The sequence below is a fragment of the Corvus cornix genome, chromosome 1 (genome assembly GCF_000738735.6).
Source record: "Corvus cornix cornix isolate S_Up_H32 chromosome 1, ASM73873v5, whole genome shotgun sequence".
In the NCBI taxonomy this organism is placed as follows: Eukaryota; Metazoa; Chordata; class Aves; order Passeriformes; family Corvidae; genus Corvus; species Corvus cornix.
Window position 1 is genome coordinate 50,331,501 of NC_046332.1, and position 25,395 is coordinate 50,356,895.

At 34.9% G+C, this 25,395-nt stretch overlaps 1 protein-coding gene across 7 annotated transcripts in view; it reads left to right on the forward strand.

Annotated features, from left to right (window-relative positions):
- NBEA (neurobeachin) overlaps window positions 1-25,395 on the forward strand; it is a 467,670-nt gene that overhangs the window by 132,519 nt on the left and 309,756 nt on the right. For all 7 annotated transcript variants that reach the window (XM_039566467.1, XM_039566482.1, XM_039566485.1 and 4 more), the window contains exons 14-24: window positions 5,020-5,099; window positions 5,796-5,858; window positions 5,967-6,064; window positions 7,829-7,921; window positions 11,671-11,779; window positions 13,813-13,894; window positions 14,090-14,213; window positions 14,543-14,735; window positions 14,972-15,994; window positions 17,829-18,046; window positions 19,507-19,660. In XM_039566467.1, the coding sequence (XP_039422401.1) occupies window positions 5,020-5,099; window positions 5,796-5,858; window positions 5,967-6,064; window positions 7,829-7,921; window positions 11,671-11,779; window positions 13,813-13,894; window positions 14,090-14,213; window positions 14,543-14,735; window positions 14,972-15,994; window positions 17,829-18,046; window positions 19,507-19,660 (2,237 nt within the window). The remainder of the gene's footprint in view (window positions 1-5,019; window positions 5,100-5,795; window positions 5,859-5,966; window positions 6,065-7,828; window positions 7,922-11,670; window positions 11,780-13,812; window positions 13,895-14,089; window positions 14,214-14,542; window positions 14,736-14,971; window positions 15,995-17,828; window positions 18,047-19,506; window positions 19,661-25,395) is intronic.

Consider the following 25,395-nt stretch of genomic DNA (forward strand, 5'->3'; position numbering starts at 1 on the left):
CTTGCAATTGATAAAATTCCTGAAAATTTTTTAAAAAGTTGAATCACCTGGATATTACATCACTTTTATTTACCAGATGGTATTTTAACATTAAGTGCAGCTCTGGCTGGTTCAGACGGCTTTTAGTCGTGGAATACAGTCTTAGAAGTATCTGTAGTTATTATGCTTTAGGGTTTTTTATTTTCACCTCTGTTTCAGCTTCTCGTAACTTCAACAATCCTAATAGTTCAAAAAAGGTAACTCTTCCAGGATTTTGGGTTTGTGTTAATTTTTATTAGCCTGCATGCAGCCAGTACTGCCAGAAAGTTTATAATTTGTTAAAATGTAGAATAATATATATTAAAAAAAATTGTAAAAGTAAGAAAGTTGCAGTGTAAAAATACAATTATGTGAAAGTTAAATTTGCTGCATTTTAAGTAGCATTTGATATCTCAAAATGGAAGAATAGGACCCATTTTCTTTGCACATTAATTTTAATGTATGAAACAGAAAAATGTCATCATGTGAGTAAATGGCAGCTGAAATTCTAAGCTGACTTCTTGTGAGACTTTTCAGATCTGGAGAAGACTTTACTGGAAATCATGCCAATATCTAAAATTTGACTGCATGTGCTATAGTTTGCTGTCATATTAGCAAGTAAGCTTATTCATGCAGACATTTTAGTAGTGTTATGTTTTCTTGTCTTCTAGGCATGTCATTTTTTATGTGGAGATACTGAAACACATTTTAATATTAGTAGTTTGATTTACTATTACTTGCAGACAGTTACTCTGCTTCAGGGTTTTATTGCCTTCTGCTGTCTTAATAAAGCACAAAGTGGGTGAGTTTTCTGTACTGACAGTTTCATAGCCCTTATTTTAAGGCCAAAGGAGCTCAATATTGAAGTTTCCCATTTGGCTGATGCTGCTTTTTTTTAAAAATGAAAGTTTTTCACTTACTTTTCCTAGTAATCAACTTATAAAATGGGAGGCATAAATGCTTTTAAAAAAATGAATTTTAATGAATTTTTTTAAAGGCTCAGATACTTATTTTAAATTTGGTTTTGTATCTTCTCTTTCATTATTGGTTTCTTGTTTCACGCTGATGTTTCTTCTTAGATTCAGAATCCTGAATTCATATTTGTTTTTCCATTTCCTTCTGAGGAAACACTGTTTCAGAGTGTAAAAGTATCAACTTGCTCCATAATTATTCTTAGTAGCTTTTACATTTTAGATGTAGATCCACATAGTGGAGACAAGTAATCTATTTAAAATTATGAATTATACTTTTCTTCTGGTGTTGTTTTTTTCTTTTTTTTTTATGAAGAGCCTAAAAAGTCAACTAATTTCCAAAGGAAAGAATCTAAATTTTATTATTTACTATTTACACTTGGACTATGGTTATAGCTGTTATCTTTATTTGCCACATGCACACTTTTAATATTTTGTTAAATCATGCAGAATAAGGATAATAGGATCACCCAGCCATTGCAGTATCTAAACACACAGCAAATCAGGGAATGGAGTGAAACTTATTTAAAATATATAGCTTCTTTCTGTAATTATTGTATTTTATGCTGAGTTGTAAGGGACCCATCAGGATCATCAAGTCCAATTCCTGGCCCTGTATGGGACACCCCAAGAGTCACACCATGTGCCAGAGAGCAGAGTCCAAACTCTTCTTGAAATCTGTCAAGCTTGGTGCTGTGACCACTTCCCTGGGGAGCTTGTGTTGTGTGACAGAAATGTGCATTTAAGTTCCAGATTACTGTGTAGTTTAGTTCATTCCTGAACTCAGTGGCCAAGCATTTCTCTTTCTCTGCTGGTGTTTCCTCTGTGCTTCACAACTCTAACTCTGAGTGGACCTTTTTGAATAGTATCATGTCTCCTTATTTAACAACATGGTTGTTAAAGTACAAGTTATCTCATGCTAAATAGTTTTCAAGCATGTTTTTCATGTCCAGATTTTGGAACATAAGATGTAGAAGTGGGAATTAAGAAGATTATTATGAGGAGAAAGTAACTGTAGTTTTTCTTTTTATGGATACAAGAAATTTCACAGAGTTATTTCAAGAGCTGGGTTAGAGTGGAACTCAGTACTTGTTAGATTTACAGCAGAGAGAAAAACAGGTTCTCTGTGATCCACATATCATGTGATGTTATTTATGTGTGCATGGAGATCAGATTCTGCTATCTGTATCATGTTTTATTAATTTCAGGAGTAGAAAAATCATGCTTTTTACATATTAAAAAAAATCAAAACGGAAAGATGTTACATTTGGTTGTTGGTAGAACTGATAACACAATTTTTTTATTTCCAAAGACAGAAATAGAAATCATTATTTTTGTTATACAAAGCTCACAATCAGTTTTTTGTTGGTTTGTTTTGGGGTTTTTTTCACAGCAGTATTGATTATACTAAAGTTTGTGAATATGTTTACTTATTCCCTCTTATTTACTTCTGGTTTATGCCCCTCTAATTTCTCTATGCTGCAGGGATGAATTGGATGAAATTATAAATTCTTGTTTTTCATTTATTTTTGTCTGGGTAAAGCTGGCTAACTCTTATTATGAGTGCATATTTTATAAAATCTAACACAAATGATGGGCTCTCTGTGAAAAATACATACATAAAGAAATCTAAAAGCAGGAAATGCTTTAGTGACTCATCCTCATGTGGGGTAAGGGAGGCATCCCTTCTCTTTGCCAATTAAAAAGAATGTTACTATTTTGTATTAGGGATTTATGGTTGCTGTACCAGTTCTTGAAAGGATTATCTTCATAGTTGATCTGATGTTAGCTTGGTTTTAGTCTTTAGCAGTTCTGATTATCAGTGTCTGAGTGATGGTGACACTGAATTGTCCACATGCAGTGGTGGGCACAAAGATTAATAGACAGTAAAGAAAAGTACTTTGCAATGTTTCAGATGAAAAACACGATCTACTTGTCTTTCCTTCCCTCAGTATATGTGTGGATAATATATACTTTTTCTAATTATAGCATAAATTACACCATTTTTTGGTCAATAATACTTTTTTTAAAAATAAATCTTCAACTAGTAATGAAGTCCTTCAATTAGGAATGAAGTAAAAAACTGTGATGATATAACACTTATAGTGGAAAATCTGCTTTAGGTGGCTTTAGAACTTCCTATTTAATTAATTCTATTCAGTCTGTGTCAGATGATCATTACGTTATATGGCTGTCGTCCTTTCTTCCATTCTTTGTAGCTGTCTGGTGGTTACATAACCTCCAGTTTCTCCAGCCTGTCTTATTTTTCTGTGCCAGTCCTCTTAATTTTTGAAACTAATGAATTCTTTTGGGTAGCAGCTGTCCCCTTTTTCTGGTTCTAGTGCAGTGAAGCTTCATGACACAACTAAAATGCAAGGAATAAATAGTACTAGAGCACTGAAGGGAAAATTACCCTTTACCTGCTTGGCATATAGCCTGCAAGCAACAACTCCTTTGGTATCCTTTGCATGTTGAAGAACCATTTTCAAGGTTGTCACACATCTCCAGGGAAATGAGTGGGTACATGAAGAAGTAGGATAAAACTCATGTGTCTTTGAAGATGTTCCCAGTTAAATTGGGATATCTTCTTTTTGACATGTCTTTACAATTTCTATTACAGAAATGTTTTGCAGACCTCCACATTGCCTGTTTTCTGTTTCCATAATTACAGTCTTTCAGAAAAGACAAAATTATTTTTTTTAGTCCTGTTTTTCAGATATTGTCTGATGTTGAATCCAAATAAGGTGTAGGAGGGAAGAGGGTGTACAAAGAAAGCAACTTCTGTGATGCAGTTAAGGAAATTGAATCCACTTTTGAATTAGGGAAAAAAATAGCTGTTCGTAAGAAGCACACCATTGCCATAAAAAAATTCATGCAGTATTTAATATAATTGCATCTAGTACCAAAAAAACCCAAACAAACTCCAACTGACTTCTGTTTTCCTTACTGTTCTTACACACAGTGAGTGGAAAGCTTGAGATTTATTTGCTTTTTTCTGAAGAGTACACAGTCCTCCTCTCTCCACTCCTAAACAGGGAAGAAAACTTGAGTGTATTAGCCATTCTTTTTGTTCCTGCTAGTGAAACAAATATACCTTACCTTAAGGTTTTCCCTTGTTGCAAACTTGAATTACTGTGTGTAATGCAGTGGCTTCACTTCAAAAAGCGTCACCAAAAACTATCAGAAAATCTTCAATAAGAAGTTGTGCTCATCTGAATTGGAAATAATACTGAGACATAGACTGTAATTAAACTTTGCTCTGTGTTTATCAGTGTAAGTTTAAATGGCTGATTAAAAAGTAATTTAAGTTGCATTTATTTTTACTGTGCAAAATTTAAGACTGTCTATGACATGCATTGTCTGAAAATCAGGAACTTAACAAAAGAATTTCTGGTTCAACTTCAATATTTATGAAGGAGAAAAATGGAAAATACAATAGAACTAGTTTCAAATTACTACAGTTGTTCAAGCTCTGATTTTTTAGATATTTCTGTTTTCCTAATACACTTCATCAAGAACAATTGTTTAAAGTATTATGGATTACATTTTTTTTCCTGGTTTAAATTGAGTATTTTCTTTAGATAGTAGTTTTCTCTTTGGTTAAATGACTGTAGTTTCTGCTACAGGTAATGGCTACCACTTGTATTTCATAAATCCTTTTTCTGTTGGTTTTCATTCAGATGGTATTTAACATAGTGGTTTAGTCAGTCCAGGTTGTTTATCACATATTGCTGTCTATCTATTACTATCACCTTATTACTCTCTTTCATCTTCTTGTGTCTTTTAAAAAACTAAGTAAAATATAATATGGATTTCTTTTTTTCCAAATGGAACATCACTTACACTTAAATATATTGGTGTTGAAAAATGTGATTCTGAAAGGTTATAAATGATATCATTTGCAAATATGAACTTTTATATGAGTAGGCTACTAAATCTGTAGTATCACAGAACTGTAATTTCCTTAAAAAGCTGCAGTGATTAAAGGTATTAGTTTATATTTAAAAGTGTTATATTTTGTTTCTTCCAGATGGTCCTCGGCCCTCCCAGAAAGAAATCATATCATTAAGGGCGTTTATGCTTCTGTTCTTGAAACAACTTATATTGAAGGTAAAATGCTCTATTCCAGAGTGAAGACATTGACGTCTGTTAAATACTTGTAATAGGATCTTTCATAGAAGAAACTTGGTCATACCTGTCCAGTATTGTGTCTTTTTCTGGTTAATTTAATGTTCATGCACATCCTTCTAATCAGCAGAGAAGTAGTAAATCCATACAATAACCTCACCAAACTCTGCCATGTATATTTTATTAAAATTTTAATATATTTGTATCCAATATATAAAATATGTTTTAATTAAATTAATATTTAAAATTTTTTAATTAAATGGTCAAATGAAAAAGATAATTGCAGTTGTCAAGCTACTTATTGCTTTATCCTTCTTGTTGGTTCTACCAATGGTTGAAATGGTGTAAGACTCTTTCTCTCTGTAACAGCTGAATGCTACTCTTCGAGCCATAATCTATTAATTTGAGACTAAACCAAAAACCAGTATTTTCTGTTCTGTCTCAGAAACTGGAGGAGTAGCAGTAATAGTTTGCAGTATCTGAGGGCCAACACCAAAAGAATCTGACCTCATACTGTTTTGAATTGTCAATGTGATAAAGAAAAGCAGTAGAATGATAGGGAAAGTTTAGTCTTTTAGGTTCAAATAAAAAAGCTGTAGGATTGTTTGACTGGGTTTGCATACCCAGACCTGAGGAATGTATTTTCTCTGAATAATGGCTGTTGGGTTTTTTTTTCAGGATCGAGGAGTGAAAGAAGATGAACTGCAGAGCATATTAAATTACTTATTAACAATGCACGAGGTACATTTCTGTAATTACCTACCTTTTATTGTAACTAATTGAACCAGCTCTGTGGGAAGCTTGCTGTTGAGGTTAGTTTGTAGAATAACATTGGTGCTTGTCATACAGGATGAAAATATTCATGATGTGCTGCAGCTGCTAGTGGCACTAATGTCCGAACATCCAGCATCCATGATACCTGCCTTTGATCAGAGAAATGGGATACGGTAAGACAGTGAAGTGAGAAAATACCTTAAAAGTAGTTCCAGTATCATCAGTCTCCAGTTTGCTTCTTTTTCACATAAATATCACACTTGCTGATCTTTTAAACTTCAATTCCATTAACTTAGGCTTTATTTTTTGACAAAATGAGTGATTTCAATAAGTTGGAGGAAAAGAGGGTTTCCACTTAAGATTATCATTATGATATTTAAAGTAACTGAACTGTTTTAGTTGCTTCTCAATCTTGAATAGAGTATGTAATTAACAAGATGCATCAAATAGCTATGTATCTATCTCAGAATAATTTTAAATATTCTTTCTTTGTATGTTTAACATTCTCTGGAGAGAAGAAGAGGAGAACAAGAAATCGTGCACTAGCTTCTCAAATTCTGTCTGACAAAAGTGAAATTCATGCAGTTATCTGTTTGGCTATGAAATTAATAACTGATAATTCCCAAAGAAATGTTATTTTTGTTGCGGTTTTATGCCTAATTTGGTAATATAATTTTTGTCAGGGACTAAACATTTTCATGTTAACATTTACTATGGAATTTTATTTGTGCTCTTCTGAAAATACTTCCAAAAATGCAAGGGGCTTGTAAAAGGGAAAAAAAACCCATAGCATCTACTACTTGATAAATTCAAGCTCAATTTTGCCTGAATGCTAGGATCTTTGTACAAAGATGTGTACTTAAAACTGTTTGAATGACAATGCTAGTTGAAGGGAAGACTCATGGTTAGGACTTTGCTTTCTGCCCGTAGTTTGTATTCAAACAGAATTCTATTCCTGACATTTTTTGAAGAAAGGTAAGCCTGACTTGGAAGACTGAAGACATCTTTATGTAACATTTGTGGTACTGATATTAAAAGTGTTTGATGGTGCAGTCTTTATGTTTAGAAGTCTGTCTTGTAAAAGTGTGGAGAATGCACAGGATTTCAAGTTTTAAGTATTTGAAAAACAAAACAAAACACACCCAAAGCCTTACATAAAATTAGGGGCTCATTGGCCTAAGTTATCAGAGGAAAACAGCCTCAGAAGTCATTTGGTAATAGCATAAGTCACTTCAAAAGAGGAAGATATTGTCTGCTAAACCACTCTTTAGTGGAGAAAGACAAAAAGACTGGCTAAAAGCTGAAGCCAAGCTAATTCTAATGGGAAACTAAAATATAAATTCAATAATTTGTTGCAGAACAGTGCAGGGGAAAGGTAATGTTTTCTTTCTCTTGCTGTCTTCAGATCAAAGCTGGTTTCCTTTCTGAAAGACTGCAGAATTTGTGCTTAAACCTCTCATGTTAATTAAATATGTAATAATTAGATTAGTTAATATTCGAGTCACTTTTTTTTTAAATCAAGGATTTAAAAATAGTGGGTGTAATGAAAGGAGATTTTCACTAGCATCCAGGTACTCTAGGATATGACCTTATGTGTTCCAGTCTGCTTCTCTTGTCCTAAGCTGCTACTGCTCAGACTGTCTTTTATTTGGTTGTTCCAAGAGAGAAGTCTAGGATAAGATGTTACTTTCTGTTATGAAACATTGAACTGAGCCAAACTACACCATGTCTCCCACCTCAAGAATTCGTAATCAAGCTCTTATGCTGCACTTGATTCTTTCAATATATCCTTCTATTATTTTGTGTAAATTGTTGTTTTTATTGATTTATTTCTTAATAAATATCCTTGTTCAGTGAAATACAAGCTATATATGTGATGTTTAGTAATAAAATCTATATATGTGATGTTTGAGCTTGAATTTTTTTTTCTGTTTTAGAGTAATTTATAAATTACTGGCTTCCAAAAGTGAAAGTATATGGGTGCAAGCTTTGAAGGTCCTTGGATATTTTCTTAAACATTTGGGTCATAAGTAAGTGTCATTTTAAAATTTTATTTTTATAGTGGTGTATTTAAGTTCACAATTCTTATTGTCTTTTTGTCATGATTACTGTATATTGTCAGTCTTTAGAAATTGCTTCAAATTATTAGGTCTTCTGATTAATAATTTGTACAGTGTTACCTTTATAAATCAGATAAAATTAATTTTTTCCAGTTAACTTGCTATTACTATGATGTTTGAAATATTGATTGTCTTTCAAACATACAACATGCTGAAACTCAAGTCTTAAAACAAGGGAAGAACATTTTCCAGAAATATGTCTTGTAACTATATATTGCATGTTCAGCTAAAGTTAACAGGAAACATATGAGTGTGATCTAAAATTTGCTTCTGGAATTACCAGTGTCATGGCAATAAAATTTTCAGGGCAGCACTTCTAAAAATACTTTTAGAAGGATGGGAATAAATGAAATAGAATATTTTATTGACATGGGAATGTTTCAGGAGGAAAAGTAGATACATCAAGCAAGTGGTGTTTAAAAATGGTGGTAAGGACATATATCTGCACAAGAAATACTCACATAGAAAATGTGGCAGCAAGAAATAGTCCCATTTGAAAAGACCTGATGTCACAAAATGGGTTTACTTAGTCTCTTCTTCTGTATTATGGTGTCAAGGAAGCACTAGCAATCATGCAGTGCTGCATAGCCTGCTGTTGCTCATTTTTTCCCTTCTACATGTGGTGTTAAGCTCCCTGCCGGGATTAGCGCAAAATGGCATTTTAGTGGGAGGCTGTGTATTATAAAAATTAACCGCATGCTTCCCAAGAGACTTCATCATGTAAGCCTCATTTGAAGGGAAAGGAGGTAGGAGTCCAGCCAGAGTGCAGTATTGCTAGAAATACTTTTCTCAGTAAGATCAATAAAGTATGACTGTATAATTGAGAGAGTTAGCTGAGAATATGCTTCTAAGTGGGATTTTTCCTTTGGGATCCAGCAAGTTGAATACTGTTCTGGGAATTAATAAAGCAAATTGATAGTCCACTCAAGAATCTCCAAGGACTTTTCAAACATTACTTACTAAAAGTCACTCACATTGATAGGAGTTGGATTAAGTATGATACACCAGATAAAGGTTTGACTTGTCAGAAGCCTGGTTGTATCCAGAGAAGTACATTTGTTTAAAATATTTATCACTTATCCAGAAAATCAAGTAGCAAACTATATCCTGGAGTGCATCAGGCGCAGCATTGGCAGCTGGGCAAGGGAGGGGATTGTCCCTCTCTGCTCTGCACTGGGGCAGCCTCACCTCGAGTGCTGGGGGCAGTTTTGGGCACCACAATATTGTAAGGACATTAAATAGTGGATAGTATTCAAAGGAGGGCAACCAAGATGGTGAAGGGTCTGGAGGGGAAGCCGTATGAGGAGCTGCTGAGGTCACTTGGTCTGTTCAGCCTGGAGGAGACTGAGGGGAGACTTCATTGCAGTTACAACTTCCTCGTGAGGGCAAGAGGATGGACAGGCACTGAGCTCTTCGCTGTGGTGATCAGTGACAGGACTCAAGGAAACAGCATGAAGCTGAATCAGAGGAGGTTTAGGTGGGATATTAGGAAGATGTTTTTCACCCAGAGGGTGTCTGGACACTGGAACAGACTCCCCTGTTGGGAAGTGGTCACAGCACCAGCCTGATGGAATTCAAGAAGTGTTTGAACAACACTCTGAGGCACGTGGTGTGACTCTTGGGGATGATCTTGTGCTGGGCCAGAGATGGATTCAGTGATCCTGATGGGTCCCTCCCAACTCAGCATGTTCTATGATTCTGTGGTTACAGAAAAAGAAAAGTGAGCCTTTTTGGAAGCTGAAATTTTATTTCCCAGTCCTTAACATCTACTCGTGATTATGGATGTGTCAGTGTAGTTTCCATTGTTGAGTGAACATATGTACTTAGCAAAAATTAACTTTATTTTTCATGTAATTGGAGTGATTGAAATCCACTTGAATACTCTGTGTAACTTTAAAAGTTTTTTTTAATTTTTAGACCTCTGAACATCTGCAAATGTGCATATTTTATGTAGATTTTAGCAAGTCAAAATGCCCTTCCATTTCATGTTTTACAGCTAGTGCTTGTTCCTTTTTGTTCACATACATATGTGTGCATACACGACTTTATAAAATGGAAGACAACCATAGGAAAGTAAGCAATTATAAAATTTTAAAGCACTTAGATTTCTGTTTCACAGTCAGACATTGCATTGTAATACATTGAAGCAGAATTGCATAAAGAGATGTTACATGATTTATGAAATCTAAACCCATACAATAGTACTAAGAAATGTGTAGGTATAAAACCAATTACTGTTGCTGTAGTTCATATATATTCATCGCAGATGAAGCTATAGAGTGGAAGTAATTGATTCTCAGAAGTGACCAGTAATGTGTTAGATGAGAGCCTGAATAACTTAATTGATTTTTCTTTGTGATCTGTGATGATAGACTACTTTGTCTAACCTTAACAGTTGACAAAATCCTGTTTTTTTCCTTCTCTGCCATATTTGATTCTTTCTATGCCACCACTTGAAATAATAGTCCGTTGTTTACTTTTGAGTTTTACCTGCACTTTTAAACTTCCCAATGGATTTCTTCTTCGATCTGCTAAACCATACCTTAAAAGGTTGAATAGCAGTAGGTTTTCTCATAAGTAGCTCATGAAATCCCTTCTGTGCATAGAAAAGTACACACTGTTCTAAGTTGTTGCCACTCCCTTTTGTGGTTGTTTGAAGATTATAAAATAATCTATTAATTTCAAAAATTCTAGCATGAACCTATATAATTTCTTATTTTTACTGGTAATCATGAAAACACAGTTTCTTTGCTTTTGAATGCATAAATTTTTTAGAAACTTTACTGTGCTGTAACCAATTTAAAATTTTTCGGCTGCTTTAATATGGATTATTGTTTATTTATTTTGAAAAATGATTTTTGTTTCATATCCATTAAAGTAGTAGGTAAATTTAATGATGCAAAGTATGAGAAATGCTCTATTTATGATGTTATATCCCATTTCAAAAGGGTGGGGTTTAGGGACAAAACATTGATCTGAGTTTCTTCGTTCTCCACTTTTTAAGATTTGAGTAGTTTTGGATTCCAGATGTGAAACACTTCAATCACATAGAATTTCATAACTTTTCAGGATTTTATTTCTTTTTCATTGCAACATGTGTTATTCCAGGATTAAATTATTTTGGCTTCTTGAGAGAATCATGTATTAAAAAGAAAGGTGATACTGAAAAATCCATATATATATTAGTATTAACACATACAGATTGCTTGAACAATCTGAGGGAGGTTGGCCCAGATCACCCACTGTGTTTGCTTCCAACCTAACAAATTCTGTGATTCTGTGATTAATGTTGGAAAATATGAAGTTGGATTGTCCTGAGTTCTTGTGATGTGGCAAAAGGTGTGTTCTTCAGTGATCATATTTTAACCAGCCTCTGTAAGATAGGAGGAGTTGACTTTGAGAATGGTGTGTGATTTATTTTATACAAAAGCCCATTCTAAATACAACATTGTTTTCTGAGAACCTTTGTATATTTGTACAATTGCATTCATTTTGGGAAATTTCTTAAATGATATCTATTTCCTAATATGTACAGAATAACAAGCTCGGGATCTTTTTAGTACAGCATCGAAATATTTGGCTTTTGGGTTTTATCTTGCATATACTTAAAATGCTCAACATGCTTGGCATGTGCCTAATATTTTTGTTTTCTGTTACAGGAGAAAGGTTGAAATCATGCATACTCACAGTCTTTTTACACTTCTTGGAGAAAGGTTGATGCTGCACACAAATACAGTGACCGTTACAACATATAACACTCTTTATGAGGTACAAGTTTTTAAATGTGAAGATTGTTGTGTCTTTTGTAAAAAGTATGACTTAAAAATATCCATGCTCTATAATATCCTGATTCTCAAGGCTTTTTAGAAAAATTTTAGAAATTTTGAGAAAGAACTTCTTGGTTCACAATGTATTTTGCCATGTTTTGGATGTTTTTATTAGCAATGTCATAATTTTTACATATGCTTTATAAAACTTTCCACTTCTGATGGAAGAAATCCTGCTACTTACGATGTTAATCACTTTCCACAAAAAAAACACCAGCAGTTACTGCAGATCTTCAATTGCTCATACTTCTCCATTGTTTGGAAAGTTTGTTTCCATTGAAATGGAAGGTGCTGAAGTCAGAGATGCCTCTCTCTCTCTCTTTTCTCTTTTCTATTTCATGTCACTCATTTCAAGTTTACGAAATTTTGAAGAGTGCTGTTCTTTCTTTTTTAACTGTGCCAAATGATAATTAACACAGCCACTTTTATGTACCAGCTACTGCTTGAGGTAAATAAGTATGACCCCAAAGCATTCAGCTATTCTACCAGGTTCTTGTAGAAACTTCAGTTTCGATGATGAGCAATTTTCTAAAAGCAACATATTGAGAACATCAAGTTGGTTGAAACTCATGTCTCATGCTGGCATGCATAAAGCTCTTGTCCAATCTTCAATTATTACTAAAATGATGACTTAGAATAGAATCTCTTGCAATTTCTGAAAATCTTATGCACTAGAAAGATTTTTTTATATTTTTTTTAGTCATAAATAGATTTAATGGCTAGATGCTCAGGGTTGGTTCCAGAAAAGGAAAGAGATTAGACGAGCACTTGGTTTTTAGGGTTCCGAATAATGTAAAAAATTATTCTTCTATGATTGTAAATACCCCAAGACAAAATCTAAACATCATCTATTTGCCAGTGACTTAGACGTCAAGTTCTTTTTTACTGCCTATTACCTTTTATGATTTGGCCACTTGGGTCTCAGAGTCTAGTTCCTGCATTCAGTTTTCTGAGAGCTTCTGTGATTGGTATTCTCAGAAAATGCATAACTCATTGACAAAATTAAAGTCCCCACGGAGTTCAGCATCCACAGGCATGTACATTTGAAAAAATAGCCAGAGGAAAGGAGAAAAAAGGGGTTAAGTGCTGTAAGTACAGAAGATTTGCTAAGAAACTGATGCTAAGAAAGAGATATTTTCCATATTCTCTCATAAAAAGCAAGGGCATATTTGCATTCTATTTTAAATATAAATATGTAAAGACCTATTCTACGATACTGTTTATGACTGACATTAATTTGATTATTTCTTAATGAGTGAGCTAAAGTTCTGCTTTAAAATAAATATTGCTAGTGAAATTACTCTATTTTGAAAGGCATTTACTTGAATGTACTTACAGAGAATTCTGTGTTGATATAATTGAATTTTTAGCTAGTTCTTAAAAATAAAGTTGCATACACATATCCAGTGACAGGTATCCTGGTGTTAAAAGTTTGTGGTGTTGCCTCAGTGCAGATTAATTAGCTTGTCAGGTACAATGCATGCAACGGGAGAATGCTCTGTCTTCTTCATTATGTGAAGCCTCAGGATTATTCCTGTGGAATGCTGTCTCTGACTCATACTCTTTACTAGGTGGAGGAAACCAAACCCAGTTTTAAGAATTATTTGGTTTGGTTATAGATGAAATGTATGAAAATAATTATTGATGTATGTAGCTTGTGAAAGATATTTTGATCTGTGAGTGTATAACAATATGAGAAATATTAATGGAATATCTTTAAAATACCTTTACTGTATATTTAGGCAATGAACTCAAAGGTTAGCTAATCAGCCACAGTACAACCATGAAAATCTTGATCCCTGCACAGAGGAATTGCTTTATTCCATTCTTCAAAATTTAAAATATTTTACCTAATTTTTTAATATGAATTTTCATGTGGCCACGGTAAATGTTCTTAACAAATTTGAAAACTAACAAAGAAATACTGTAGTGTTTGATTAAAAATGGTAAAAGGAAGTTACTATTCTGTTTCAGATTTTGACGGAACAAGTATGCACCCAAGTTGTTCATAAACCACATCCAGAGCCAGATTCAACAGTGAAAATTCAGAATCCAAGTAAGGACAATATATTATGTTTGTTTGATAAATGTATCATGTAGAGGTTGTGGGGTTCAGAAAGTGAGAATAATTCATTCATGTATCTTAGATACATATGGGTTTCTGTTACCTCTTACATTAGTGGCTGTCAGCAACTATTTCTTTTTTTAACATTTGTAAAGTGCTTTACATAACTAATTTATTCTTTCAAAGTGATTCTTAAGGTGGTGGCAACGCTGTTAAAAAACTCCACACCAAGTGCAGAGCTGATGGAAGTTCGACGTTTGTTCTTATCTGATATGATAAAACTCTTTAGTAATAGCCGTGAAAACAGAAGGTATGTCAATACAAATGGTATTTTCTCATCCTTGATTTCTGGGTAGTAGCAATCTGTTATATTCTGTGTAGAGTTTTATACTCTATAATAAATTAAATCTATTTAAAATAAATTTAATACATTTGTGGTAACTTTTCTTAGTTCAGTTACTAATACAGGATTCTTCTCTATAGTGTACTTTAATTTTTTATTTATACTGAAGTATTTTTAAGTTTATTCCTAATACTGGATTGATGTTCAGAGATGATGTTTCTCCCATCTTAACCATCACAATATTAAAATAGAGAAACTTTGTTTGGATATATTTTGAACTAATTATTTCACTTTAGATGTTTACTTCAGTGTTCAGTGTGGCAGGACTGGATGTTTTCTCTGGGATACATTAACCCAAAGAACTCTGAAGAGCAGAAGATCACAGAGATGGTTTACAACATTTTCCGTATTCTCTTGTACCATGCAATAAAATATGAATGGGGAGGCTGGAGAGTGTGGGTGGATACTCTCTCTATAGCTCATTCCAAGGTAAGAAATAAGCTCACAGATGTTTTTTAAATACTGGTAACCCCCAAAGGCAGTAGTGATAGAGTGACATAAGATGTAAAGTGATTTAGTGCCATCTGGTGGCTGTCCCTATTCATGCCAAGGTGGCTTTTTTCCTTGTCAAACACTTTTTAAGCTGTGTTTTATATGTTTTTAAGAATCTTGCCCAAGTCATCTAGCATATATTCATCCACATAATCTTTTCTTTTCTTTTTAAGGTCACATATGAAGCTCACAAGGAATATCTAGCAAAAATGTATGAAGAGTATCAAAGGCAAGAGGAAGAAAACATAAAAAAGGGGAAGAAGGGTAATGTGAGCACCATCTCAGGTCTTTCCTCTCAGACAACGGGAGCAAAAGGTGGAATGGAAATTCGAGAGATAGAAGATCTTTCACAAAGTCAAAGTCCAGAAAGTGAAACAGATTACCCCGTCAGTACAGATACGAGGGACTTGCTCATGGCTACGAAGGTGTCAGATGATGTGCTTGGAACTGCTGAGAGACCCGGAGGAGGAGGAGTGCATGTGGAGGTTCACGACCTTTTAGTTGATATAAAAGCTGAAAAAGTAGAAGCAACTGAAGTAAAACTTGATGATATGGATTTATCACCAGAGACACTGGGAACTGGAGAAAATGGTGCGCTGGTAGAAGTGGAATCTCTTCTAGATAACGTGTATAGTGCAGCTGTTGAGAAGCTCCAAAACAATGTTCATGGAAGTGTGGGTATTATTAAGAAGAATGAGGAAAAAGATAATGGTCCATTAATAACTCTGGCTGATGAGAAAGATGAACCTTCCACTAACAATACCTCATTTCTCTTTGATAAAATACCTAGTCAGGAGGAGAAACTCCTTCCTGAACTTTCAAGTAACCACATTGCTATTCCAAATGTGCAAGAGACACAGATGCATCTTGGTGTAAATGATGATTTGGGATTGCTTGCACATATGACAGGTAGTGTAGATATAACTTGTGCTTCAAGTATAATAGAGGACAAGGAGTTCAAGATTCACACCACTTCAGATGGAATGAATAGCATTTCTGAGAGGGAGTTGTCTTCATCATCTAAAGGATTAGAATATGCTGAAATGACTGCCACAACTCTTGAGACAGAGTCTTCTGGTAGCAAAACTGTACCTAATGTTGATGCAGGAAGTATAATATCAGATACAGAAAGATCTGATGATGGTAAGGAGGCAGGAAAGGAGATACGGAAGATCCAGACAACTACCACAACCCAGGTAAATTTCAAGTAGCCATGTGTGTGTCTGATGCAATCGCTGTTCATTGCTGAGGGATAAATTAATAGCATGAGATCTGAGAGATATTTGAAGTATATATCTTTAATTATATGAAAAATGTACATCTTCCAGGCCTATTTTCTTTGAAAATGCCTTAATGCGGAGTCTTTCATGACTGTATAGAAAACATATATTGCATATACTACTTAAATAATAGTTATTTCCCACTAAAATCAATGATTAACTACAATGAATTGGTTTAAATATGTGGGCATTAATCTCTCTTTTAAATAATTTGCTTTGAAAGAATTATCAACTGAGCAACCAGCAGAAATTTATCTTCTAATCTCTTCTTTGCGTGCAATGAACTCTAAGCTGTCCATGGTTAAATATTTTTTCTTAAAATGAAGTTAATAAAAAAAAAAAAATTGACGTAGGTATTAAATAAAATATAAGCGGAGAATTATTGTTTTATTGAATAATGAGCAATTTTAATTTTAGCATGTTTACTGTGTAGCTGGCAGTTGGAATTTTGATTGCTGTAGATGTGGTAACTGCCTTGGTAGATTTGATCTCCTTGATATCACTGAACACTGAAAATTACTTAAAGACAAGCCACCTAAGTGTAGATACTTAAGTGTTTCGTGCTTGCTTATGCAGTGGAAATGCACATCAAAGCCCATTCTTGCAGATACAGTATTATTGGCTAGATAAAAGCTCCTCTGTTATGGTACAGTTGTGATACCATTGCTGCTGCTGGCATGAGGGTTACCTGCAGTTGTGCCTGAGGGAAACTGTGTTTGACTGGAGTTGCTAACCTCAAATTCTCTAAAAACAGGTCTACAACCATCTCCCTGCCTTATTAGTAAGAAGTAACTGTCTTTTATCCAAATGGACTGAAAGAAAACAAGCAAATTGTGCTACAGAGATGGGACTACTGCTTACTTCTGAGAAGAGTTAATGCCTTTATCAATAATAGATCAAATATTAAAGAATATAAAATTCACTCTTTCCTATGTTTCCAGCTAGAGAAAACTGAATATACAATTGAAAGCACTATGCAGAAGATTCATGTGAAAAATTAAAATCTTGGATAAGTCTAAGATAACTCTAAGGAAAACACAGGAAATGCAAGCAACAGTAAAAATTTTAGTCCCAAGAGGTCAAATTGAATAAAGGAAACCTTCTCTGCTTCCAAAATACTGGCTGTAGGAGATCAAGATCAGATTAAATATACAAGAAGCTTTTCAGCTCAACTCCAATGCTATGTCCATTTTTACATTGCTAACATAATTGTTTTGCAAAGTTCTCTTTTGCTTTTAAATTGACAAAATGGGATTTGGGAGACTATATATAATTCTCTAATGATCCTGCTAAAAAGACTAGATAAATAAATTTGTTTTGAAAAATGAGCAGCTGTCCAAAAATGCACTCGTTCCTTGAAGCTATCACTATGTAGTTTGTTCATGTTTTCAGTCAAATCTTGAAAGAAAATTGTGTTATTAGCCCAAAAAGATAATTGTTACATATAAACAAAGTCTTGTCACTGACCTTGTATGGGCTACATTTGGTCTTGTGTGTAAGAATTCAAGTGCAGAACCTGAGAGTAAAAGCTCGGTGAGTAGCTGGAAGGGGGCCAGCCATAGCCCTTGAGCACTGATTGATTTGACTTGGAGCAGCTCATTTGCTGAAGGATATTTCCTGCCTTGGAACATCAGTATCTCCTGTAGTTTGTGGCCACGTTGTTTTATCCTCTCCTTTCTCAGATTCTGTACTGCATTCAAAAGCACAGTGCATAAAGTTAACATCATTTTTGAACCTCTTGTTGATGTAGGCAATACAGGGTCGATCTGTCACCCAGCAAGACCGGGATTTACGTGTTGACTTAGGATTTCGAGGAATGCCAATGACGGAAGAGCAGCGACGACAGTTTAGTCCAGGTCCACGCACAACTATGTTTCGTATTCCAGAGTTTAAATGGTCTCCCATGCACCAGAGGCTCCTGACAGACTTGCTTTTTGCACTAGAAACAGATGTACATGTTTGGAGAAGGTGGGTTGTTGTTTCTCCTTTAACTCCTGATTTGTGTTTCCATCAATAAGGAAAAATTTGGCATGTTGGACAGTGGATGCTACTGGGATGGTGGGGAAGAAAAGAGCTGGGGTTAGTTGAAGTGCCCTTCTGTATCTTCTACCTTGTCTTTTTGCCCCTTCCCAGCCCGTAACAGCTCAGTTTCACAGGTAGTAATTCCTGTTTTCTTGAGGCATTGTATAAATCCTGCATACCTAAACAAACTGAGCTGCTCTTTCAGCTTTTATTTAGTATTAGAATCTACTTCCCCTGTTCTAGACAGGATGACTTCTGCTAATGGCCATTTTCTTAACTGATCAATTAAAACACAGCTTCTCTACCTGCAAGCTGTATAAATAAAACCTCATTCCTATTACATCTTCTAAGGAAACACTCTATTGGCAAATTTTCTTTTGCATGCCAGCTTGGTGATGATGTAATAATTTATAACAGCAATGTTATTTCCTAGGGGTTTTGTACATTTTGTACATGTTAATAGGGGTACTCTAACGTAAATACAGTACAATAAAGACAATTTACTCTAATTTCCACTACAGAATGATTCATTTTCACAAAACTTGAGCATAGTTTTATCAAAGGAGCAATTTATATTACATTTAATTCCCAAGTTGATGAACTGTTCTGTGATACACACTTGGAAATAGACAATTTTGATGTTTTTCTTTTGGCCAAGTATGTGGGAGGGGGTTGTATTTTGTGTTCAGATAATGCTTGAAGGTTAAAGTTCAGATTATATATTTTCAGTTGAAGCCTTGAATTTTTGTTTGCTGGCTGACAAAAAATGTTGCTTTGGGGAAAGACCATACTTACAGACAGAGTTTTCCTCAGTATTTTCACACAGGGGTTTTATGTTTTTGCGCAGTGATTGTTTCATGGGACAATTGCTCACCAGTTAGGAGTTTCTAATCTTACAAGCATCTGTGGCTTCTGCAGCTGTCATTAATGCTATATTTATTATCAGTTAGTAAGGTTAATATTAAATCAATGTATGGCCATGTTATCAAGTTTCTCCTTTAAAACAGTAGCAGGTGTTATCATTAGGTGTTACCAAGGGTGCTTCAAATGGCACTGGTGCAGCATGGTGAACTCTTAAATAGTTGCTTTCATGCTGCAGAAGCAACTCCACTGCTTTCAGCAGAACTGCGTGTGAAGTGAAGTACTGATTGATGGGAATAAAAGGTTAGAAGATGTTGTTCTCAGCTGAGTATTTGAATGTAATCCTGTGCAAAAAGAGACAGCAATCAATTTGTTCATTAGACTAGTCTTGTTGATATTTTTAGACAATTTACATGCAAAGCTTTGTAGACCAGACTTTTCCTTTTTATCAAAGAAACATTCACAGTATGGTTGCAAAGAATGTGTTTATCTAAAATTTATTTTAATTGTTTGTTTTTAATCTATCCTTTCTTCTGTTCTTGCAGTCACTCCACGAAGTCTGTGATGGACTTTGTCAATAGCAATGAAAATATTATTTTTGTACACAACACAATACACCTCATTTCCCAGATGGTAGACAATATTATCATTGCTTGTGGAGGAATTTTACCATTGCTGTCAGCAGCCACATCCCCAACTGTAAGTACAATATTTCCACCCAGTGGTCATATTAGAAATTGTTGTTAATATTGCAAACCAGTATTTGCAGTTGACTTTTCTTCTTTAAGGACTCCTGCCCCCTTTCTGCTAATTCCTTCAAAAAATTTATATTTATAATCAAACAGTTACACTTTGATATACAGAGTGTTCATAACATTTTGCATTTGAAATGTTAATTTTATCAGAGTAGTAGTACTTAGTAAGAATAATATTTCATAGTAATTTAATATTTCATTTACAGGGATGACCATGAGGATAATGATTCCTGTAACAAAGTGGCATGCTTTATGATGTCTACTTATTGATAGTCATAAACCTTTTTTGCATGGCCACTGTTAGCTTGCATGCCAAATGATACCACAAGTCATCCCCTATCTAGTCTGTTTACTTCTTCCTTCTGTAGGTCCTTTCCCCCTCTTTTTTTTTTTAATCTTGTATTGAAAATAACTGATTTTTTTATCCACTCAAATATTCTTAGTAAGTTGTAAGTTCTTAACAGATTAAAGCTCAGGAAGGCAGAGTATTTTCACTAAAAAGGGAAGAATATTTTATAAATATTGCATTATTGGCAAGAGTAATTACATTTTCAAATGTGATGCCTTGTCTGTACACTTAATGTCTGTGACTATTTCTTTCATACTAAATGTTTTCTTGAGCATCCTGTAAAAATTATTTGTAGTTAATATCGGTCTTTGAAAGAGGAGACAATGAGACCCAGAGGGGACAAAGAGCTCCTCTGAAACAATGAGGGTAGTAGGCACTGGAGACTGCAAATGTGGTTTGCAGTAAAAGCTCAAATCTTTGGTCTAGCCATTCAGCAATTGAGATTACTTTACTTTTTCTTTACTGTTACTTCTAGTTAAAAAACCTTTCTTTGCAGATTTTATTTGAAAGGTATGAATGTATGGGCTGGCAATTTGCTAAACATTAATAGGATTTTCAGGCAGGCAATTAATGTTAAAATGCTGTCTCTTTACTATTTTCACTGTGTTAACTGGAAAAATATTTGCTATAAGCAAAAGTGAAACACTACAATTATTGTCTGTAATCACAAGAATAACATAAAGGTCCTGATTTTGCAAATGCTTCATTGTAAATATTGACAAGTATGAGCGAGTACACACTGAGCCATCTTGAAACACAGGCTGCACTATCATGCCTTGAAGTAAAGGACATTGGGGGATATTTTTTTAAAGCAAACATTTTAGGCATCATTTGAAAATGATGGTGTTTTGACATCTTTTATATAAAAATATAAAATAGGCACAAAATTAATTAGGCTGCAGTTCCATTGAATGCTCTTTGTGGATTTTAGCTCTTGTCCTGGTTTATGATACTGCAGAGCCATTCTACGGAATAATAATTTTGAGGTTCACCATTTCCCTCTATTTATTTTGGAAAACATATGTATGTGTGTGTGTGTCTGTGTAGATAGTTACCTGACACAGCTTTAATTACTACACATCCATTTGTTAAAATATTGTGTGTCAATACTGCCTTGCTCAATAGCAGTGATTTTCATGCACTGATACAAAAGACTGCATTTTCAAATTTCAGTATTATGCACACATTTCTCCACTATATGGGGACTGTGTGTATTTCTTGAATACTTAATTTTGCCATCTGTCTGGGTCAATAAAATAAAAATAAATTGTAAAATAAAGCAATTCACTAAAAGTTGGGTAGCCGACATCAAATTGAACGAATCCTACTATGTGAAATTAAAAAAAAAAAAAAAAGATTCTTCCTGCCTATTCAACTCCATTCCTGTTCCTCAATGTCCATCCATAAACATTAAAGGAAGGTGGATTTATTCATCACGGTCACTGATACAAAGAGTGCAGTACATCCTCCCTCCTTAGAGCAGGTGCTCTCCCTCACTCTTGTTCTGAATCACAGTTTCGAAGGAGCAGATGCCCTGCTGTTCATCAGACCACTTGTGAATATCCATCATATGATGAATGAAGAGTTTTCATACTGATTCTCAGGCTTCTAATACTTGTGCATCCTTGAGCTGCTGTGGAGAAGTGGATGGATTGCTGGTTCAGAATATATTTCTTCTCAATCGTGAAAGGGCAAAGTAGGCCACTGCAAGCAATTGGTTACAAAAGGCTGTCTCACCCTCCTCCTTCCAGAAGTTGCTAATGGGAAGAGAGAAGAAGTTTGAAACTAGACGATTTATATGACATCTCTACTGCATAAGAAGACTTATATCAGGCCTGCTACTGGCCGCTTTCTGCCAGAGTAGTTCTTAAGGGGGAAAGGGCCTTTAGGCTTTTTCCCTCACTGATTCAAAGACTCACAGAATCATAGAATGGTTGTTGCTGGAAAGGGGGCACAGGAGGTCACCTGGTCCAACACCCGTGCTCAAGCATGGCCACTTACAGCCAGTTTCCCAGGACTGTGTTCAGACAGCTTTTGACTGTCTCTGAGGATGGAGACTCCATCACCTCCCTGAGCAACCTGTGCCTGTGCTCAGTCAGCCTCACCATGGAAAACTGTTTCTTGATTTCCATGTGGAACCTACTGTGTTATAATTAATTACATTAATGAATAGCGTTTTATCCACAAGGTACAGAGTTGAAATTTTGGGTTGCATCTCCTGAATCCCTTCCAACCCCAACCATTCTGTTAGTCTGTGTAGTTCTGTAATTGAAACTGGGCATGGTATTAGAAATCTGCTCAGGCTGTATTGCACTACTCTTCCAAAAGGAAGCTGTTCACAGGCTACATAAGCTGCCTCACTGGGTCAGCCCAAGGGCCCGTCTCCTTTAGCATTCTGCCACCAACAGTGACTGTTTGCAGCTTACATCAGAATGCAGAAGTCTGAACAAGCATATTGATTGCTCCGATAACACTCCCTTTCAGCATTTAGGATTTTAACAACTAGAGAGGGTGTTTGGGCTGTCATATTTAATAACCACTGAAGAATTTATCCTACCAGACTTCATCTAATCTTTTTTGAAGCTACTTACACTTGTAGCTTCCATGATATCCTATGGCATTGAGCCTGACAAAGCAATTATATAACCTTCAAAGCACTTCTTGTCTTTGTTTTTTTTAAGCCTGCTTAAATGCATAAAGTTACTGTGCTGTACTGTTTATGCTATGAGAAGAGTGGTTAATCATGTCTTTATTCAGTTCCATATCCTTTATGATTTTGTAGGATTGAGTCATATCTCCTGGCATGCCTGTTTGAATCCATACCATCTTCATCTTGTTTACTCACTGATCCTCCATATCTCTGTTCTGTGGAGCTTTTCTGGGGTGTCAGAGCTCTCACATTTTGTAGATCCTGTAGAATATATATATTCAATTTATCAACAAGTGTGAGCTCATTTTACTTAATTTATTCCTTCTTCACTTTCCTGAATGGTGATGCTCCAATAGTCCCACTGAAGGTCTTTTGGGGCCCATAGTGAAATTTTAAAGTAGTAGTTCTTATTTCCTCCTAGTATATTTTATTTGTTCCATAGGTCATGTGTTTACATCTGTTTATAAAAATTAATTTACTTTTTGGTCTGGAATAATGAAATATGAAAGCAAAAAAAATTATAGAACAGACAGTAAAGGTCATTGCACCCTTTGTCTTCAGGATTATTGAAACAGGGATGGAATTTGTGGAGGGATTAGGGTAAATCTAAGTATTCACTTGAAGTACTTATGTGTGGCCTAGATTTCTAGATAATGGAGATCTATTCACCAGAAGCAAATGATTCAGCTATCTCTGATGTAGACATCTACCAGATCCCTGTAGAGTCCGGCTGCCGTGGCTGTTAACCTGGAGCTCAATCCAGTCTCTTATTATGAGATAGCTTACTTGTTTTCTAATGGAGAAAAGAAGAAGCACACGGTTCCTTTTTCAGTTGTCTTACAGTCCTGCTTGTGCACAGTTCCTTGATTTCAGTGAATCAGTCAGACTTCAAGCAAATCTGAGTTCATCCTGGGCTCATTCTTAAACAGTCTTAAATTCTGCTGCAAAACTCTCTGCTCAACAATCTAATACAGAGTTAGTTGCTCTTAATGTGCCATTGCCTCTGATTTTTATAAAGCACCTATTTCTCATTAGTAGAACAGAGCAATTGCAGTTTTGGTTTTTGTTTTTTTTTTTTTTGTTTTGTTTTTGTTTTGTTTTGTTTTGTGCAACAGATTCTGTATTGTGTTCCTTCCCTTGCTAAAAAAAAGCAGTACTGTCACAGTTTCCTTAAAAAGATGAACGTTTGAAAAATTTCAGAAAGACATTTTTCCTTTGCATAGTTCAGATTTTGAGTGAAATGGCAATTCTTCTGGGCTGGGTGGAAGATTACTGCATGACTCCTTGCCTGCTGTAGAGCAGGCAATCTTAATTATGGAATTGCCTCACTATGGAATTCTTGTAATAGGAATCTGCCTTTTATCTTGTAGGGCTTCTTTTTTGTTTTGTTTTTGGTCTGGTTTGGGGTTTTTTCATTTGTTTGTTTGGTTTTTTTTCTGTTTTGGGGTTTTTTTAATCCAGGCTAGGATGATCTGAATAGAAAACTTTAAATATGAATAGAAAAAAAAAAAAAAAAGAAAATAAAAAATGCATTTGTGGTGTAAATAAACCACTCAATAAGCCACTCTGTGGGTAACTCAAGAGTGCAGAGAAGGTTATATGTTTGTATGGCATACAGGGCAAAGTTTATTGTAATTCACAATAATGTATTCCCACAATTTTCAATATTTCACTCAATTTCCATTCTACACTACATCTGTCCCAGGGTCTGTACATGGACTTGCTTCAAATGATGATGTTTTTAAAGTTATTAAAATGTTGTGGAAGTGTGAAAAACAGGACCTGTAAAGGGAAAAGGTTTGCAAAAGAAGCTTTCTGTTAATAGAAGCTGGTTTACAGATAACACATTTTGTGTAAAAGCTAGCAGTTGGAAGTAATCACTGCATGCTACAAGGATAGCTGCTGTGACAAGGGCTTGAGGACACTGAGCAAGGCAAAAGAAATTTGAGGAGTTTAAATATATGTTACAATTCAGAACAAATTTCCAGACCCCTTGCAATGAGTTTGTTTTTCCACTTATTCTAAGGAGTCTGTAATTCAGCTTCTTACTTGAAAAATTCAAAACATCAGCTCTCAGATTGTCATCTGAGGGCTTCTGGTGTTATATGAACTGTCCACAAAACTCCAAAAAACATTTAATGATGGCCTCATTTGGTCTGTGCCTTAAAAGCTGAGATGTATGACCTGTGTAAAGTGTTAGCATTATCGTGTTCAGGACTTGTGTGATTCCACAGGTTCTGTGTGGTCTATAACAATTCTGAGAATCAAAAGTGGTAAAACTGATACGCAGATTGTCAGCTAGTAATTGAGAGATGATAGCCACAGGTTAATTCTTGAGCTGCATCCAACTATGAAAAGACAAAGACACTTTTAAAAACTGGTTGAGTGTGGTATTTTCTGTCCTGATAGGAAAGAAAACAGTTCGTTTCAGCCTGTTTTTCTTTTTGTTAGATTAGGTTTTTCTACTGTCTAAATCATAACAATGGTAACTGACATGCTCAGAAGTTTCTTTCTATTTTTAAAACAGAACCAACGAAAACTTAAGAATTAGTTCCTAGCCCACTGTGATAATAGAGAAAGTGGTTCTACCTAAAACTAAACCATAAAAATTTAACACACATATTTAATTGTGAATGATGAAATATGAATGCCAACTCAGACTGAGTGGCTTAGTAAATCT